The sequence below is a fragment of the Chanos chanos genome, chromosome 9, assembly GCF_902362185.1.
Source record: "Chanos chanos chromosome 9, fChaCha1.1, whole genome shotgun sequence".
In the NCBI taxonomy this organism is placed as follows: Eukaryota; Metazoa; Chordata; class Actinopteri; order Gonorynchiformes; family Chanidae; genus Chanos; species Chanos chanos.
In genome coordinates, this window is record NC_044503.1 from 17393457 (window position 1) to 17413456 (window position 20000).

Genomic DNA, 20000 nt, shown 5'->3' on the forward strand with positions numbered 1-20000 from the left:
CAGACTCTGTGTGTGTGTGTGTGTGTGTGTGTACTTACCAGATGGACATATTTCTCCGTGTCCAAATCTTTAGCTGAAGAAAGAGAAAACAGTCAGTCAGACTGAAGTGCCCAAGATTGATAATGACAGATAAAGAGAGCGAGAGAGAGAGAGAGAGAGAGAGAGAGATAGAGCTGGATTTGAGATGTGAGTGAAGTCTGTGACCACGTGTGTGTGTGTATGTCTGTGCGTGCGCGTGCGTGTGTGTGTGTATGTTATCATACCTCTGCCCAGTGTGTTCTCTCTCTTGTCTTTCATGCTCATGGCGAGTGATGCTCCCTCTGGGATCTGCGTGGTCAAAGAAGAACATTGTCTGGATGTGGAACATTGTCTGGATGTGGAACATTGTCTGGATGTGGAACATTGTCTGGATTGTGACACTGAGTTGTTTAGCAGGCCTGAGCCTGCTGTGGTCATGACCAAACAGTCCAATGGATCTGACAGGTTTTTACTGACCCTTAAACTGTTATTACACACCTCACTTCACACAGCCTCTAAACACACACACAGACACACACACACTTCACAGCTCAGTCCCAATGGTGCTGCTCAGATTAAATAGGCCACTTAAGTTACATGGGTAAGAGGTCAAAAAAAAGGGTTCATGTTATGTCTGTCTTCTTACACACATACACTCTCTCTCTCACACACACCATACACACACACACACACACCATGCAGACACACACACACACACACACACACACACACACACACACACATACACACACACACACTTCTTAAGAAATCAATAGTTCGAGACAGCAGCACCCTTTACTCTGAATTTCTTTAATTTAAGTAATATATTCTCTCTCACACACACATGCATAAATGCTCTCTCTCTCTCTCTCTCTCTCTCTCTGTCTCTCTCTCTCATGTGAAATCATACTCACCTTGTAGTGAAACACTGTGTTGAGTTTCTTCCTGCCATCCTCCATTACAGATGAGTTATCTAGATCCTGTAAGATTCTACTCGTGCTCCCCACTGGAAACCACTCTGAGAAAGACATAGACAGGGAGAGATGAAGTGAAGGCTTAATTAAACCTTAAGATTACACTATCCCTTTCCCCAGCTGTAAAGCTGTCCTTTGGTGGGAATTATGTCAAACACATCTGGTATATTCAGCTGAGAGAAGAGTGAGCTCATTATATTTAATTTACTGAGTCTCCAGGAAGGTACTTCATGGCACAGGGGCATCCGATTGGCTGAGATTGAGGCTGTGTGCTGTGTGATTGGCTGGTTGTTTACCTAGATCCACATCCTCTGCTCTAGGCCACTGGGAGAAGGGCAGGTTCTTATAGAACGCTTCTAGAACCTTCTCTTTCACTTGACAGATAGTATCTGTGTTCATCACACGCACACTCACAGAGTCCATGCCACAGCCTTGGAATGACACATTAATGTTCTGTGAAATACACACACACACACACACACACACACACCTTAAGTATATTATACAAGCAGAACTCTAATGAGTAATGCTATGAAAAAGACATAAAACATATATCAGTGTATAGGTAGATGATGAGGACAGAAATATTGAGCGTGAATGACAGTATATATATATATATCTGGAGTATGTGTGTAAGTGTGTGTGTGTGTGTGAGTATGCATGCGTGTGTGTATGTGAGTGTGCATGTGTGTGAGTGTGTGTGAGTGTGTATGCGTGTGTGCGTGTGTGTGTGTGTGTGTGTGCCTGTGCATATGCGTGAGCGTGCGTGCGTGTGCGTGTGTGTGTGTGTGTGTGCGTGTGTGCGTGTGTGTGTGTGTGTGTGTGTGCATATGTGTATATGTTTGTGTGTGTATGTGTATGTTTGTTTGTGTATATGTGTGTGTATGTGTGTGTGTGTGCGTGTGTGTATATGTAAGTGTGAGTGTGTGTGTGTGTGTGCGTGCGTGAGTGAGTACAGACCAAGGGTTTGGCCTCGATGTTCTCCCTAAGAAGCCACTCCTCATTGAGTGTGTATCGTGCTTTCCCTGTGATGGCGTCGATGGATCCTTTATTGATCTGCTGCTTAATGGCACACAGCAGCAGGAAAAACGGCTCGCCCACTGTCTCCTGCCAGACAGACAACATCGCGACATTGACCTTTTTACAACGTTGTTAACACGTTTTTACAGGTCGGCATGTGGCTCAGGACTCAGTTCTTTCCTGAACAGTTGAACTTACTGATGCTGAATAGAAACTGGGAGATTCCTGATCTATGACATCACAGACCTATCAGATTCCCACAGTATAAACCAACAGCCCTGTCTCACCACTCATTACAACTTGAACGGCACATTTGCAAGATCATAAACTGCACTCTTTTAACTGGAAACTCTGCACCCAATCCATACGTGTGCTAATATCTAGTAGGCAGGAGCAATTCAAGTACATTTAAACACTGATTTGTTTGAGTTTTTCCCTCAGTTTGAAATGAGAATTTGTTCTGTTCTTCTCCCTGCCTGGGGAAAGCATTCAAACCTTAAACTCCAGACGCAGGTCCTCTGTGTGAGGTCAGACACCTTTTACCACACCTTTAAACTTTAAGAAGTTATTCTTTTGACCATTGATTAGTTTGATCACTGATCATTGACCCCTGACCTTTAGGTAACTGTACATGCAGATGGACATCCAGTTGGTCAACATTTTCTCCACCACGGACTCCGTACGTCGCAACATCAGTTTGGGGTTCTTTGAGGCAGACGCATCAATCAAATCCACCAGCAGCTCTTTCATAATGCTGGTGTAATACTCCAGTTTACCATGGAGGGCGATAGTGAGCAGAGATGCCAGGCTACACCTACAAACACAGGAACGCATGCATAAGACTCTCATATACACACACACAAACATACAACTCAGTTAATAACCGTGCTTATACATCTGTAAACCAACATTCACATACACACTCTCACTGTCTGCCTCTCTCTCCATCTCTTTTTCTCTCGCCCTCTCTTCATCTCTCTCTCTCTCTCTCTCTTGCACTCACACACACACACACACACACACACTCAAACAGGCAGACAGAAAAAGACAGCCCATTACACAGAAGCACATTCATGATCAGTCCAGTTCCCTCACTCAAGACACGCAAAGCAGATATGTCTCAGACTACAGTCAGGACCTTTCCACCAGTAAAGACAATGTGTGGATACTTGACAAACAAAGCCTCTTTTAGCCAGAGCAGCCTGCAAAAATGCCAGAGCATGAAGGCACTCTGAGGAAGTTAAAAAACTCATTTAGGCCTAACTGTTACTAAAACTGCTGAAAAATGAAGTGTGTGAGGTTTTTCAAAGGCAGAGTCTCCTTCCATAGGGGAGCGTTACTCTATAGCAGTGTTTCTAAAACTATGGCCCCAGACCGGCGCCAGTCCACGACATGAAAACTGCCAGGTCTCTGCCCCCTTGACTGAACTTCCTGCTTTGAAAATAGTAACATTTTATTCAAGATTCTACAATGTTAAGTGTTCCCGCCTGCGAGAACTTGCTTAACATTCTAGAATCTAAAATGTTACTATTTTCACCTGGCAAATGACAGAAGCACTGAACATAATTTGACTGGCACAGCAGCAGGGCTCTGCGGACCAGCAGTTTCCTCGTCACGGACTGGCGTGTCATAGTTTGAGAGGAGCTGCTTTATAGAACACCTACACACTCATTCAAAACTACAATCCCCATAGCACAACAGCAATGATGTCATTTCCCCATTTCCTGTTGCCATCTCTAATGAGAGCACTGGTGCACTCTCTCTCTGAAGTTAATTTTTGGATTTTTTTTTTGGGGGGGGGGATAAAATATTACCTGTCTCTCACTGCAAAGTCCTTCTGCTGTTCTAGAGCATGCACAAAAGTGATGAGGAAGTGTTTGTTGTTGAGAAGAGTGGAAAACAACGTGATACCCTCTTCCATGTTCGGCCTGGATGTACTGGATGCCTGAGAGAGAGAGAAAGAGGGAGAGAAGAGAAGAGAAGAGAAGAGAAGAGAAGAGAAGAGAAGAGAAGAGAAGAGAAGAGAAGAGAAGAGAAGAGAAGAGAAGAGAGTGGATATGGAGAAAGAGGGATTATTTTCTAAGAGTTCTCAATCAAAAACAATATGATGAAATAATAGATGATTCAGGTGGGAATTTCCGCTGCTGTCATCCAGATGACAGACTCTGTTACTTAATGGTCCGAGATATCTGATTCCACTCTAATGGAACATCATTCTCATTAACATGTCAAACAGGAGAATTATGACAAAACTTGTCTAGTTTTCTCTCTGTGTCATCGAAAAGTTTCTCAACTCAAAACGCCTACAAACACGTTGCAGGGCATTGGACCTACTGGGAATCCATTGGCTGCTTTAAGCCTTAAGTGTGTGGGGGAAAAAGTCAAACGCAGATTTAGACTGATTTGAAATGTCTGACGTCAAACGTAACAAACAGATATGGAGTTTTGGTTTTAATATGCCAATGCCTTGTCATTACGTCAGTTTGGAAATTTATAGGTTGCTGTGAGAAGGTTACAGAATCGTTTACAAACTCGTGTAATGGAGTGAAGGTAGAAAGAAGTGTAAATGTGAACCATGGAAATGTATTTGATTCCAAGCTCAAAAATGACTTATCAGTTTTGATTAGCGAGTATTGTATGTGTTACTTTAACCTATGACTAACTGTCTGTGAATATTATCGAATATTTCTGGTTTAGAAAGATCAAACATTAATCAAACTGATTGTTTCAAATGTCATTCTGATTATAAGTCCTGGCTTTCACGTTAGGGTCAATATAGAAGTCATAAGAAATGTGGTTGACAAATGGTTTTGCTGCACTGTTTCAGACGTCAGTTTTTAGAGACTTCTCTCAGATGACTGTTGATGAAAGAAACAAACTGAATGTATCAGAAGTTAGCTGAATGCTGGGGCTCCTGCTCTCTCTGTGAGCTGGTCCAGTTCACGAGGGGTTAAACCCCCATTGACTCCATGAGCATCATTACAGTCAGTGAACGGTACCAAAGCTTCACTGTGCTGTAATGGAGTCTTCCCTCTGGGCCGGACCCATATGGCTCTACCTCACAGACTGACAGAACCGGAACAGTGCAGACACTAAGATAAATGTCTGTGTGTGTGAGATTTATGTCCCGTCCATGTAAGAACACGGCTCTCCCCAGAGAATGTTCCACTTCACAAAAGCACTTAATCACTGTTAAAGACAGCCCCCTGTCCCCTCATCTGATACATGAGCCTCACACACATACACACACACACAGATACACTAGGGACTGGCATCAGCATGAACAGAGTTAAATATAGAACCATGCAGACACTGTGATTCACACCCACAGCTGACTGGTCTTAAGCATAGAACAGCTCTCATATTCAGTAACATACAAACACACAGATAAAAAACAAAAGCAAGTGTTGTTGTTTTTTTTCAAAAGTGAAAATTTGAGCCTTTCATTTTTATAAATGTCTGAATTGACTGATTAGTACATTGCAATATGGAAGATTGTGTGATTAGTATACTGTGGTGTGGTAGATTGAGTGATTAGTGTGTTGTGATGTGTGAGATTGAGTGATTAGTGTGTTGTGATGTGTGAGATTGAGTGATTAGTGTGTTGTGACGTGTGATATTCAGTGATTAGTGTGTTGTGACAGGAGATTGAGTGATTAGTGTGTTGTGACAGGATATTGAGTGATTAGTGTGTTGTGATGTGGGAGATTGAGTGATTAGTGTGTTGTGATGTGGAAGATTGAGTGATTAGTGTGTTGTGATGTGGGAGATTGAGTGATTAGTGTGTTGTGACGTGGGAGATTGAGTGATTAGTGTATTGTGATGCGGGAGATTGAGTGATTAGTGTGTTGTGACGTGGGAGATTGAGTGATTAGTGTGTTGTGACGTGGGAGATTGAGTGATTAGTGTGTTGTGACGTGGGAGATTGAGTGATTAGTGTATTGTGATGCGGGAGATTGAGTGATTAGTGTGTTGTGATGTGGGAGATTGAGTGATTAGTGTGTTGTGATGTGGGAGATTGAGTGATTAGTGTGTTGTGATGTGGGAGACTGAGTGATTAGTGTGTTGTGATGCGGGAGATTGAGTGATTAGTGTGTTGTGATGTGGGCTGTAGATTTACCTGCCAGTCCTTGAGTAGGGGGTGGGTTTCAGGCAACGCCCGTGGACCGAGGGGGTCATTATCATAGATAGGCTGAACCAAACTTCTTTCATAATCTGAACACACCTGCACAGGCACACACACACACACATGCAGACACACACACACACACACAGACACACACACACAGACACACACACGCACACAGACACACAGACACACACATGCACACATACGCACATACAGACACACACACACGCACACAGACACACACACGCACACAGACGCACATACAGACACACACACACATGCACACACGCACACACACAGACACACGCACACATTCAGAGTTAGACTGCTGTAATAAGAGTTCACACAGTGTATCAAGGCAGTTAAGATGATTATAAATCTCACTGTTAAAATGTTACATGTTGTAACGTAAAAACCCAAATACTATATTTCTTTAAGATGAATACAAGATATTTAATTGTGCTAAATTTCATAAAGTCTGTATGCCATATGATATTTGTCTCCGTATCATACTTATCTGTGTATGACACTCCGCTGAAACATGTTAGATATGATATACTTGCTATTCTGTATTAGTAGGACTTGCACAATGACACTGCACAGAGAGATATGACAGAGCATGCTCAGTAAGAATGAAAAGCTCTGATTGTGCATTCCCACCCCAAACTCACTGTCTGAGTCAAAGGAAACTCAAGTAAGAGCTCACACAAACAGAGGACAGTCATTCTGAACATACAGCTGACTAATTAACCAGCGCAGTCATCAGTCTCTTTTTACCCTTTACCCTATATAAGTCCCTGTTTCAAACCTCACACAGCTGATACACACTGGAAGAGAGAATGAAACAGAGGAGAAATAAGTTGGAGGAGGAGTGTAGTGGATATGTACAGAGGAAAAAGAGGAAGATAAGAGAGGAGGAGCAGAGGAGAGTTGAGGTGAAAGAGAGAAGAAGAGAAGAACAAGGAAAGGTGGAGCAAAAAGAGGAATAGTGAAAGAGAAGAGAGGAGGGGAGAGGAGAGGAGAGGAGAGGAGAGGAGAGGAGAGGAGGGGAGAGCTGATTATAGTTGCAGTGTGTACATGCTCCCTTTAGGAGTAGAGGGAGACAGTATTGAGGTCACAGCAAAACTATTTATGTTCCATTCGAGCTTTTCAACTGTAAAACCCCTATCATTTCCTCTCCATTACGAAACCCTGTCCACCACTGCAAACTCCAACCTACTTACACACACACACAGGCACACACACACACACACACACACAGGCCAGGGTCAGACTCAGTGTGTGTGATTTGGGTGTACCCTTAGTTTTCTTGTCTGTCTGCCCAGCATTGTTCTGTCTGTGTGGTTGGAAATTGCAATGCCTGTGGTTTATCGACACAGGGGTAGGAACACACAGACCAACTGTCTACCTTAGATCAAAACCTACTCACACATACACACTGAGTGGTGCACACACACACACACACACACACAAACATGTCTCTATTTGCTGTGCCTTCCTGATTGTGTTACATGTCCATCAAGAAATTTGAAAATCCGCAAAAGGCAGACTCAAAGACAGATAAAATTTGGAAAGACAGCGAGAGAGAGAGAGAGAGAGAGAGAGAGAGAGAGAGAGAGAGAATAAAGCAATAAAAAAGAAAAACAAACTTGTGCATTAGCAGTGTGAGAGAAGTACTCACCTTTGGGAAGAAGGTACGTGTGACAAACTGCTTGTATTCCAGAAACGGGATTCCCTGACTACGATTCAGCTCTTTAGTCAGATCAGTCATGTCTGTCTGTAACTCTGCAAAACCTTAAACCCAACACACAGCATGTTAACACAAAACACACACATACACACACCTATACACAACACACAGCATGTCAACAAAAAACACACACATACACACACACCTATACACAACACACAGCATGTCAACACAAACAACACACATATACACACACACCTATACACAACACACAGCATGTTAACACAAAACACACACATACACACACCTATACACAACACACAGCATGTTAACACAAAACACACACACATACACACACACCTATACACAACACACAGCATGTTAACAAAAAACACACACACATACACACACCTATACACAACACACAGCATGTTAACAAAAAACACACACATTCACACACACCTATACACAACACACAGCATGTTAACACAAAACACACACATACACATACATCTATACGCAACACACAGCACGTTAACACAAAACACACACATACACATACATCTATACACAACACACAGCATGTTAACACAAAACACACACATACACACACACCTATACACAACACACAGCATGTTAACACAAAACACACACATTCACACACACCTATACACAACACACAGCACGTTAACACAAAACACACACATTCACACACACCTATACACAACACACAGCATGTTAACACAAAACACACACATACACACAGACCTATACACAACTCGCTTTACACAGTGCTCTCACTCAGTATGACTGTGTCCTAGCACACGCCACACCCTCAAAATAATGCTTACTGTTGATTTTGCACAATGCACTGTATACAACAAATAACAAAACATGGCTAATTCTTCTCCAAAAGAAGAAATATCAAAACATTTGGAGAAATAAAATCTTACAAAACACTGAGAAATTTGTAGTTCTGTGGAATTAAAAAAAAGAAAAACATCTGAAAAGGAACCTCAGTAAGACCACAAAGTCAAATCAATTCCTGAAACTATGACTGTAGCATAACCAATCTCCTATCGGACTTAAGAGTCTTGCGCACGTGTGTATGTGTGTGAGTGTATCTTCATATGAGTGTGTGTGTGTGTCCTTATATATATGTGTGTGTGTGTGTGTGTGTGTGAGCCAGTCTTCACTTTCTGCAGAATCTCTACTGTAAGACACACTCCTCTCTCTCTGTCTCCCTGTCAGTAGTTAACTTAGGAACAATGCCCTGTGTGGAGTTAACACATGTGCACAGTCCAGCAGACATTGCCCATGCTGCACAAACACACAGAGAGTCTGATTTTTTCATATTAGGCCTCAGCACTTCTGACTGGTCGGATTAAAACCCCAGTCTCCAGTCATCAGGCCCGCACAGATGCCTTGATCTCATCCGCCTACAGATCTCACCGCAGAGGAAGACTAGAGGCTTTGTTGTCTCGCGAGACGAGTGTTAGCTGTTGCATTTTTTCCCAAATGAACTCAAGTGTTTGTTTATGATTGTTTAGATTCCTGTCGCCGGGGCAACTTATTGGACCACACCAGAAACACGTCGGTGTGGGTGGACAGAGATTCTGGCTTTAGAGTGAACCGTAAGACCACTGTTAGACTGGTTTATCAGTCATAGACTCTGAAATTTCAGAAAAGAAATTGCGTTGGGATTGAGGAGAGCAGTGTTCGGTCCAGGAGCACATTTCGTCCTGTCTGTGGAAACCAGCAGCATTATGTAAACATGAGGGAGTGTAGCAATGTTCTCCTCTCTCACAGGTTTCACAAGCACTGCCCCCTGGTATACCACACCTTCAGCAATGTCTGCTGGGCTGTGAAAAAAACGCTAACATCTCTTTAGCTGTTTAAAAATGGGAAAACAAATAAATCTTTTTTTTATTCCCAAGTGGTTTCATTATTTTTGCACAGTGTGCCATGGATGAAAACATGGAATGTGGACCAGTATCCCTGCATAGAGCTGAGTTAGAACAAAAAAACACAAGCTTCTCTGAAACACTCACACACACACACACACACACACCACACACACCACACACACACACACACACACACACACACATACACTCACACACACACACACACACCACACACACACAAACACACACAGACATAAGAACATTGCTCTGTGCCAAAAGCCAGCTCCTTTACTACTGCTTTACTCTCTCCATCCCATAAATCCAATCTTTAAAAACACGCCCCAAGACCTTCACACTGGGACAGATTACACACACACACACACACACACACACATATACACACACACACACACACACACACACACACACACACACACACAGACTTTCGCTCTATACTGCTCTGTCTCTTTGTGTTATGTGGATTTGATATATGACAGTTCACTCAAAATATTCTTCTGATCACAGTCAAAAGAGGCCAAAACATGACACATGACTTAAGAGTGAGTCAAATGCAGCACCCCTCTTTCATGCTTTACTTGAGTGTGTCTGTTTGTGCGTGTGTACGTGCGTGTGTGTATGTATGTGAGTGTGTGTTACCTTTGCGTATCTCCTCTCTGATCTGAGACTCCATTTCCTCCATCTGAACCAGAGTCTTCTGCCAATATCTCTCAGCTCTGCGGCTCTTAGTGCAGTACACAACCAGGGCTGGAGAGAGAGAGAGAGAGAGAGACAGAGAGAGAGAGAGAGAGAGACAGACAGACAGACAGAGAGAGGGAGAGACAGAGAGAGAGGGAGAACATTAAACAACAGGTGGGGATAATCAGTACTTCTCATTGTACTGTCAATGTCATTTTCCACAAAGGAATCCTAACAGCCAGCCTCAGACTGCACCGAACTGCCAGTCTCAAAGATTAAAGCTGCCACACTCAGAACACAGCAGCCATTGTGCTACAGATCTGAGTGTGTGTGTGTGTGTGTGTGTGTGTGTGTGTGTGTGTGTGTGTGTGTGTGTGTGTACGCGCACATGTGTGTGTGTATGTGTGTGTGTGTATAAGTGTGTGTCTGTGTGCGCACACGTGTGTGTGTGCTCTGAACACCGTAGGGGAGGCCTTGACACCACTGCCCTGCTTTTATCTGTCTCACATCTGGAGCATCTGTCTCCACAGAAACAGGCTATTCATCACAAACACACATACACACACACACACACACACACATACACACACACACACACACACACAGACTTACCCACTGTACACAGCAGAAGAAGAACACAGCAGACCACTATGGAGACGACAATAGCCAGTTCACTGCCACCCAACTGCACCGTCGCTATCACTCTTTTAAAGTGTCCCACCTGCACCTGACAGAGAGAGAGAGAGAGTATGTGTGTGTATGTGTGTATGTGCGTGTGTGTGTAAGTGTGTAAGTGTGTGTGTGTATGTGTGTGTGAGACAGAGAGGGAGGCGGACAGAGAAAGAAGCATTGTTTTTACTGTTTCTTTGCTCTTCAATAAATAAGTAAATAAATTTAGTTATCCTATCGTGAAATTTAAGTCATGTTGGACTGCAATCTGTATAAAGTAAACAACATAACAGTAAATCAAATTTAATCTCAAATAACTAAGAAATGACATTTTTAGAAAACACATAACATTTTCACAATCTTTTTTTTTTTTTTTGTAATCTAATTTTTATCGTTTCAGAGAGATGTACAAAACACGGCAACTATTACAAACAAATTCCTCTCACGCCCCCTTCCACCTGCCTCCTCATTCACAATCTTTTTTATTCAGGATGTGAATATTTAAACTTCACATTGAAATAAATCCAAAGTTTATATTTAAACTGTTTGTGCAAGTGAACAGTAAGATGATTAAATGATCAGAAAGTAACAAACCAGTTGTTTATTGGGCCAATGAGGGAAAATGACCTTTTCACAGAGTCATAATTGAGTGTGTATTTGAATCTTTTCCTCTCATTAATGTGTGTGCATGTGTGTACGTGAATGTGTGCATGAGTGTGTCTATGTGTGTGTGTGTGTGTGTGTGTGTGTGTGTGTTTTCTGCTCCCGGTTACGACATCACTGAAGACCTGAAGTCTCCTCTGCAAAGCCTTAAACCCAACACACAGCATGTTAACACAAAATACACACATACACACACCTATACACAACACACGGCATGTTAACACAAAATACACACATACACACACCTATACACAACACACAGCATGTTAACACAAAACACACACATACACACACACCTATACACAACACACAGCATGTTAACTCAAAACACACACATACACACACACCTATACACAACACACAGCATGTCAACAAAAAACACACACACCTATACACAACACACAGCACGTTAACACAAAACACGCACATACACATACATCTATACGCAACACACAGCATGTTAACACAAAACACACACATACACACACCTATACACAACACACAGCATGTTAACACAAAACACACACATACACATACACCTATACACAACACACAGCACGTTAACACAAAACACACACATACACACACACCTATACACAACACACAGCACGTTAACACAAAACACATGCTGTGGCATAATGAGTCCTGTTTACCTTGGCATGTCCTGAGTCAAAGCAAGTTTAAACATCTCTCTCTTTCTCCTTCTCTTTCACACTTTTCATTTACTTTCTCTCTTCTCTACCAGCCTTCTCTCACTCATTCTCCTCCTCTGTGTCTGTTCCTCTTTTTCTTTTTATTATCGTCTTTCTTTCTGTTCTCTCTCTCTCTCTCTCTCTCTCTCTCTCTCTCTCCTTCTCCCATGTTCCGTTGGCTTCATAAGTGAGAGGTCAGATTGTTTGTATGTGGACATGGACAGACCAGGCAAGGTTAAATATAGCTGTTTGGTTTTCCCTAATAAGCCCAAACAAAGAGGCCTTGACACACAGATACACACACACAAACACACACACACACACACACACAGAGTAACACAGCGTATTTTTTTTATCAGGGGCAGGCAGGGTCGTGATTAAAGCTCTTTTATTTTGATGGTAAAATTATCCTCCGAGTCAAAACAAAAACATAGGACTACTGCCCTCAGAATCACAACTATCATAACTACAACTATCCCCCTGCACACACAGGCTTAAAGACAGCAGGATAAAGATGGACAGATAACAGATGAGCAGATAGAAGAAGAGAGAGATAAAACTTTTAGGGTGTACTGTTGCACTGCATGAAGTCAATGAGCCCATGGCAGAACTGGCTGATATGAGAGCATTTTAAATTGTGTGTGTGTCTGTGTGTGTGTGTGTGTGTGTGTGTGTGTGTGTGTGTGTGTGTGTGTATGTGTATGTGTGTGTGTGTGTGTTTGTAAGGAGGTTCGTTAACCAGTTCAACAAACAGCTCAATACTTGACTTGGGTTCTAATGGCTGTACAGTTTGTTAAGATGCTAATATAACACCCTTGGAATCATGGGTATTGTAGTTTTTGCCAGCGCAAGTATAGAGACTTGTGAAAAATCTGGTTACTACAAAAGGAGTGGTGCAGACTGATTAGTGGATTGTTGGCGATGTGGTAACACTTACTGTGACAGGCAGCTCTCTGGTGCTTGAGCCAAGTGAACCGTTAATGGTGCAGTGGAACAGCTGGTCGTTATGGAAACTGATGTCACAGGGATATGGTCCAATCATTACAGAATATTCATCTGGTGTCAAATCCAGCTCACTTGGTCCTTTCTGCGCCAAACCAAAATATAAACATTGTCAGCTTATCGCAAAACACACACATACACACGCACGCACGCAAGCACACACACACGCACACACACACATGCACACGCGCGCACACACACACACACACACACAGACACACACACACGCATACATGCACGCCATACCAACATCCATGGGGGTGGGGGGTGTGGGGGGGGTTGCAAGAGAAGGGGAAGGTTTTGAGGCTGAAACAATACTCATTGGTAAAGATGGAAAAATTACCACATCACACTTTCCTGCCAACTGCTCAAACAACACAATGAATGTACAGTCTGTGGACTGAGAGTGTGTGTCTGTGTGTGTGTGTGTGTGTGTGTGTGCAGGTGGCCAGCCTCAGGCAGAATATGTGGTTGCCTGTCTGTGTGTGTGTGTGTGCGTGTGTGTGTGTGTGTGTGTGCAAGCGTGAGGGCCACGCTATGTTTACTGGGGAAGCTTTTCCGGATGGCCACTGATTAAACTCTAGAGGCCATGTCCCTTCCCTTCAACCACAGAAACACCAACCACCCATCAACAAACACTTCCTCACACACACACACACACACACACACACACACAATGGCACACGCACACACAATGACACATACAATGACACACACACACACACACAGACATACTCATCTAGAGAGAACGAGAGACACAAAAACATCATTTTCATATCTTTACCAGAAATGTTGTCAAATGTGACACACACACACACACACACACACACACACACTGAGTCAGAGGCAGGAATGCATGTGGCATCCACATTCCACAATGGCTCAATCAAACTGCAACCAGATAAACAGACTTTCATCTGAACACAAACTCAATTATATGATATTATATATAATATTCATTATATGAGAGACTCACACATATCTGTACCAACATTAACACACACACACACACACACACACAGTAGGTTCCTGCATCCCTGACTAGAAGAGAAATACATACACACACAACCTAAAAATTACCTTATTCTCTCTCACACACACATACAGAGAGAGAGAGAGGGGGCTGGGACAATAACTGCCTGCATCACTGATTGCAAGAAAACTCCAAACAACCTTTAGCCGGTCATCCTCTCGAAATAGCCTTCCTCTTTCACTCAGTCTCCCTCTGTTCTTATCCACCCTCCATCCTTCCTCCTCTTCCCTTTTCCCTGCCATCCCTCCCTCCCTCTGTCAGTAGAGCACTGAGACAGGAAATAACATCCAACCCAACACTCCACCTCTCTCTCCTCCTCCACCCTGTTTAGGTCTTTTAGTGCAGACCCCCTCTGACAAACAGTCTAACCACACATTTCTGCCTGTCCCTGCTAAATCAATGCATATCAGTCTCTGTGTGTGTGTGTGTGTGTGTTTGTGTGTGAGTGTGTGTGAGGTAAGGAACTGCAGTTGTCCCACTCTATGATTAAAATTATTATATTAGTATAGCAGCCATTGTCAGCACTTGAAGACGACAAACACACACACACACACACACACACACACACACTTGACCTCTTCACACATTTCACCACATCAGCTAAAATATAAGGCCTCACACGAAGCAGTATCTGACAAGTATGGTGTGTGTTAGTGTCAGTGTGTGTGTGCTCATGTGTTGTAGTTTGAGTATGTGTGTTTTGGTGTGTGTTGGTGTCACTGTGTGTGTGTTGCTGTTTGTTAGAGTCAGTGTGTGTGTTGGTGTGTGTTAGTGTCAAAGTGCATGTGTTGGTGTTTGCTAGTGTCAGCATGGGTGTGTTGGTGTGTGTTAGGATCAACGTGTGTGTGTTGGTGTCTGTTAGTGTCAGTGTTTGTGTGTTGGTGTGTTAGTGCCAGTGTGTATGTGTTAGGGTCAAGGGCTGGCAGATAAAATATTCTTCACATTAATACTGGTCTACCCCATTTATGCTTTTAGAACTATTCTTATATTGTCATGTAAGCATGAGCAAAAATGCTTTAAGAAAACAACAAACAAATAATGCTATTTCCAAATGTTACTTTGCCAGCTGCTAATGAAACCCATTAAGAAAATTAAAATTTCAGTTTTGCTGTCTTGTGCTGGAGGGAGGGAACATAATGGAAGAAAGATATGCTCACACAGGTGACATGCCAGAGGAGCTGGTTCTCAGAAAGAGAGCAACTCCATTAGTCTTGTCCTAATTGGGTTTTTAAAACAGCATGGCATTAAACAAACTACAATCTGCAAAACGTGCAGAAAAATGGAATGCCTAATCTATTTCACCCCCTCAGGCTGGAGCCCCTAACTGAACCCAATAAAGATTTTCAATGTTACAGACTTTACCAGACCCTTTCCATCACCTTACCAAAACTCACAGAGTGAGTCTAAGGACTGAAAATAAGCATTTGTTTTCTGTTATAGTTTTAACATACTCCTGGGAATTAAAAACAAACTGAATTGTGAAAGGACTCTTGTTTTATATGTTAACACACACACAGAATTGTCATACTGTTATTCTTATACTATTGTGGGAAGATTTGAAACTTAGAAGGTGCCTAGAAGTTCATTAGCTGATATTTGACCTCTATGTCCCTCTCTCTCTCTCTCACAGACACACACACACACACACACACACACGCATGCACACACACGCACTCACATTAATGATGAGTGTGAGCGGCTCTCCTGGGTGGTGTTTGATGAGTTTCTCTTTAGTGGCTGTGTAAAACTGAGGGTCCTCCACATATTCCATTGGAAAGTGCCCTGCATGTGGCTCCTCCTCCTCATCCTGGCCATGCCCAGAGTAGGTTGGGTTAGCTCCCTTATACAGAATGTCATTCAAGAAGAACTGAGCTGTGACCTGCTGTGATTGGCTGGCGGCAGGGGAGGGGCATGTGATGAGCGTAGGTGATTGGACAACGCAGTCCTAACAATCAGAGAACAAATTAAAGATGGTTATATGAAGGGAGACTGTTGCTGACACAAGAGCAAACACTGTGTTACTCACGTTTCCATTTATAACGTACCTGTGAGTAAAAGTCTAGACCTGTGTCTATTCTTTAGCTGTATCATTAAATAGTGCACATGGTGAATTAAGGACCACACTCATTCTGATTTTAATAAGACATGATAAGGAAGTGACTCACTGATTTGTCAATATCCACCACATCCATAGTAACTGTCTGCACCAGATTAAAACCCTGTCCAATCACAGAAATGGTCCGGCCACCACTAAAACACACACACACACACACACAAACACATGCAAATGAAAGCGGTGTTAAAAGAAGAGAAATACAACATGGAATATATCTAGAACAAGTTCACAAGTTCAAGTTCAACGAGTGCATGTAAGCAGGTGTCTGTGATTGCACGCATGTATATGTCTGTGTGTGTGTGTGTGTGTGTGTGTGTGTGCGTGTGAGTGCGTGTATGTGTGTGTGTGTGTGTGTGTGTGTGTGTGTGTGCGTGTGAGTGCGTGTATGTGTGTGTGTGTGTTTGTGCCTGTGTGTGTGAGAGTGTTACCTGAGGTAGCTCTTGTCAGGTTTGATGAAGCTGATGCTGGGGTTTTTCTCGTAGGTGAAGTTCCTAAGCAACAGGCTTTGACAGGGCATGTTGTCATATTCTACACATACACTCACTGCCTCAGCACGAGGGAGCAACAGCGCGGGCATCACACACTCTATCACATCCTCTGACCACCTGTTCCACACACACAACACACATAGGACACTCTCAGCAAAACTGATTACCTATGGCACTCTCTCACACACAAATGCACACTCACACTCACACACACACACAACACACACAGGACACTCTCAGCAAAACTGATTACCTATGGCACTCTCTCACACACAAATGCACACTCACACACACAACACACACAGGACCCTCTCAGCAAAACTGATTACCTATGGCACTCTCTCACACACAAATGCACACTCACACACACACACAACAACACACACAGGACACTCTCAGCAAAACTGATTACCTATGGCACTCTCTCTCTCACACACCCACACATTCACACACATAAACCAATACACACACACATACACCAACACACCCACACACACGGGATGCAATGGTACATGGTGTGTTGTCGAACCGTTCGGTCCGGCCCTTATGGTTCAATACGTACACGTGAACCACGGTAATACGATATGCCTGTCATTTCCAAAACTTGCTTATTGCGCTGCAGACTACAGATCCACAAAACATCTCTGGAGCCTATCAGCGCTCTGTATGAAATACGAGCTGGAGTCGAGAGGGAGAAATCAACAAATATTCTCTCAGCTCCAATGTGACAACGGCGAGTGCTAGCGAGACAGAGAGATGCAAATTTAAAGAGGCATCGCCGTCTTTCAATCTACGACAGAGTATTAGGGCCACATTGAGGAAAACAAAATTCTGAGATTTCCAGAATAAGTTCATAATAATACAAGAATAAGGTCATAATGATATGAGAATAAAATCGCAATTCAATGAGAATAAAGTTGTAATTTTACGAGAAAAAATTCATAATAGCCTATTGTGAGAACAAAATTGTAAAATTTGGAGGAAAAAAAAACCTATACTTTTTAGGAAAATATATTACTAGCAGCCAACAAAACGGGCAAGAGAACAGTCAATGGTGGCCTCAGCCTGCTTCTGGTAACCGCTGTCTGTCTCAGGCGTCGTTATTTTGTGAAACCTGTACTAAAGTACAACTTCACTGCTCCATGTTCCTCACGGCGGGTTGCTGCTCTGATATTTCCCCCCCAGAATAACACGTAGGCTAAAATTACAACTTTATTCTCATAATATCCTGACTTTATTCTCATAATATTACGACTTTATTCTCGTAATATTACGAACTTATTCTCAAAATCTCAAAATTTTTTCCCCCTCAAGGTGGCCCTGAAACTCCGTCGTACAAATCCGCTGTGTGGGAAAATTTTGGATTCAGCGCTCTTCAACACGATGATGAGGGTGAGAGGACAGTAAATAAAGTACAGTCTGCAAGCTTTGCCTTGCCACTGTTGGCCTAGTCAGTCATGCTGCCATTTTTCTGGATGGAGAGTTTTCTTTGTCTATAGACAAAATAAAGAGTTCATTGTTTAAAGGGTAATGTGTTTTCATTTTTTTTAATTAAATATATAGATACTGAAACCAAACCATTACCGTGGTCCCAAAACTGTGATACATACCAAACAGTGGGTCCACTGTACTGTTGTATCCCTAACACACACACACATACACACACACACACACACACACACACACACACACACACACACAGACTCACTTGAGGATTCTGCAGTCTTGAGAGCTGTCCACCCGAACGTTGATGTGAGATCCTGCGTCCAGGAACTTCCCGTGGATGGTGACTCTGGTCCCTCCAAAGATGGGCCCGTGTCTGGGCTCCAGAGAGCTCACAGTGGGGTTCTGGAGTAGTGTGGAGATTAACACCATCAACCTTTAAAATATGACCACCTGTTCAACACAAGCTGTCAGTCATTTCTCAGAATCTGCCTGCGTATCAGTGCAGAGAAGAGAAGAGAAGAGAAGAGAAGAGAAGAGAAGAGAAGAGAAGAGAAGAGAAGATAAGAGAAGAGAAGAGAAGAAAGGAGACAGATTGCCTCACTAATAATAATAAACATTGTTCAGCTGTAGCTCTTCGAAAGCTACATAAATACACAGAGAGAGTTACATGCACAGTGGAATTCTTGTCTGATAAATTCTTTCTTTTTGTTAACAGCATAACTCCTGCTCTGTTAGGCGTGGGCTCTCCTTTAATAAAATAAAGAGATGAGACATCCCTCAAACGGCCCGGTGGATCTGCTGCTCTTTGCTGTCAATCAAAACAAATGTCCCATGGAAATCTCACACTAGCACAGCACTTGTGCAAATAAATAGGAACAGACACACAGCTACACAGAAACAAGCTACACAAAGTATCAGCACAAAAATCCTGGCTGAGTGCCAGGTCCATCCAAAAAATGCGTGTGTGTGTGTGTGTGTGTGTGTGAGTGTGTGCGTGTATAGGTTCTGTCACTGTCGCTGTTGGTGTCTCCCTCTGGGTCGTTTGTGTGTGTGTGTGTGTGTGTGTGTGTATGTGCATACGTGTGTGTGTGTATGCGTGTGTGCGTGCATGTATGTGCATCTTTTTTGTGAAATGCGGACATGATATCTGTGTGTGTATTTTTGTCTGTCCATGTGGTTGTGTTTATGTTTGTGTGCACGTGATTGTGGCTGTGCGCATGCGTCTGTGTGTGTGTGTGTGTGTGTGTGTGTGTGTGTGTGTGTGTGTGCGAGCAGAAAATCAGTTGGCTTGGAGTTGGTTCCATTAAGAGGCAGATATAGAAGCCTATTGTTTCGTTTTTGTATGTGTGTCTGGTCCCTGCATGTGTCTGTGTCTGTGCGTGTGTGTGTAATGTCATGCATGCAGATGTTTCCTGAGTTCAGGTTTGAGGAAGAAGAACTGACATCCTCTCCTAATC

General features: G+C 42.9%; 1 protein-coding gene across 1 annotated transcript in view; it reads right to left on the bottom strand.

Moving 5' to 3' along the window:
• Nucleotides 1-20000, bottom strand: part of plxnd1 (plexin D1) — a 61181-nt gene that overhangs the window by 8292 nt on the left and 32889 nt on the right. Inside the window, exons 15-30 of the mRNA XM_030785046.1 lie at nt 18806-18945; nt 17038-17214; nt 16659-16743; nt 16172-16438; nt 13396-13545; nt 11047-11161; nt 10396-10503; nt 7823-7935; nt 6133-6237; nt 3827-3957; nt 2628-2826; nt 1953-2099; nt 1289-1445; nt 933-1036; nt 264-327; nt 39-73 (exon numbers count right to left, since the gene is read on the bottom strand). Of these exons, the coding sequence (XP_030640906.1) occupies nt 39-73; nt 264-327; nt 933-1036; nt 1289-1445; nt 1953-2099; nt 2628-2826; nt 3827-3957; nt 6133-6237; nt 7823-7935; nt 10396-10503; nt 11047-11161; nt 13396-13545; nt 16172-16438; nt 16659-16743; nt 17038-17214; nt 18806-18945 (2097 nt within the window). The remainder of the gene's footprint in view (nt 1-38; nt 74-263; nt 328-932; nt 1037-1288; nt 1446-1952; nt 2100-2627; nt 2827-3826; nt 3958-6132; nt 6238-7822; nt 7936-10395; nt 10504-11046; nt 11162-13395; nt 13546-16171; nt 16439-16658; nt 16744-17037; nt 17215-18805; nt 18946-20000) is intronic.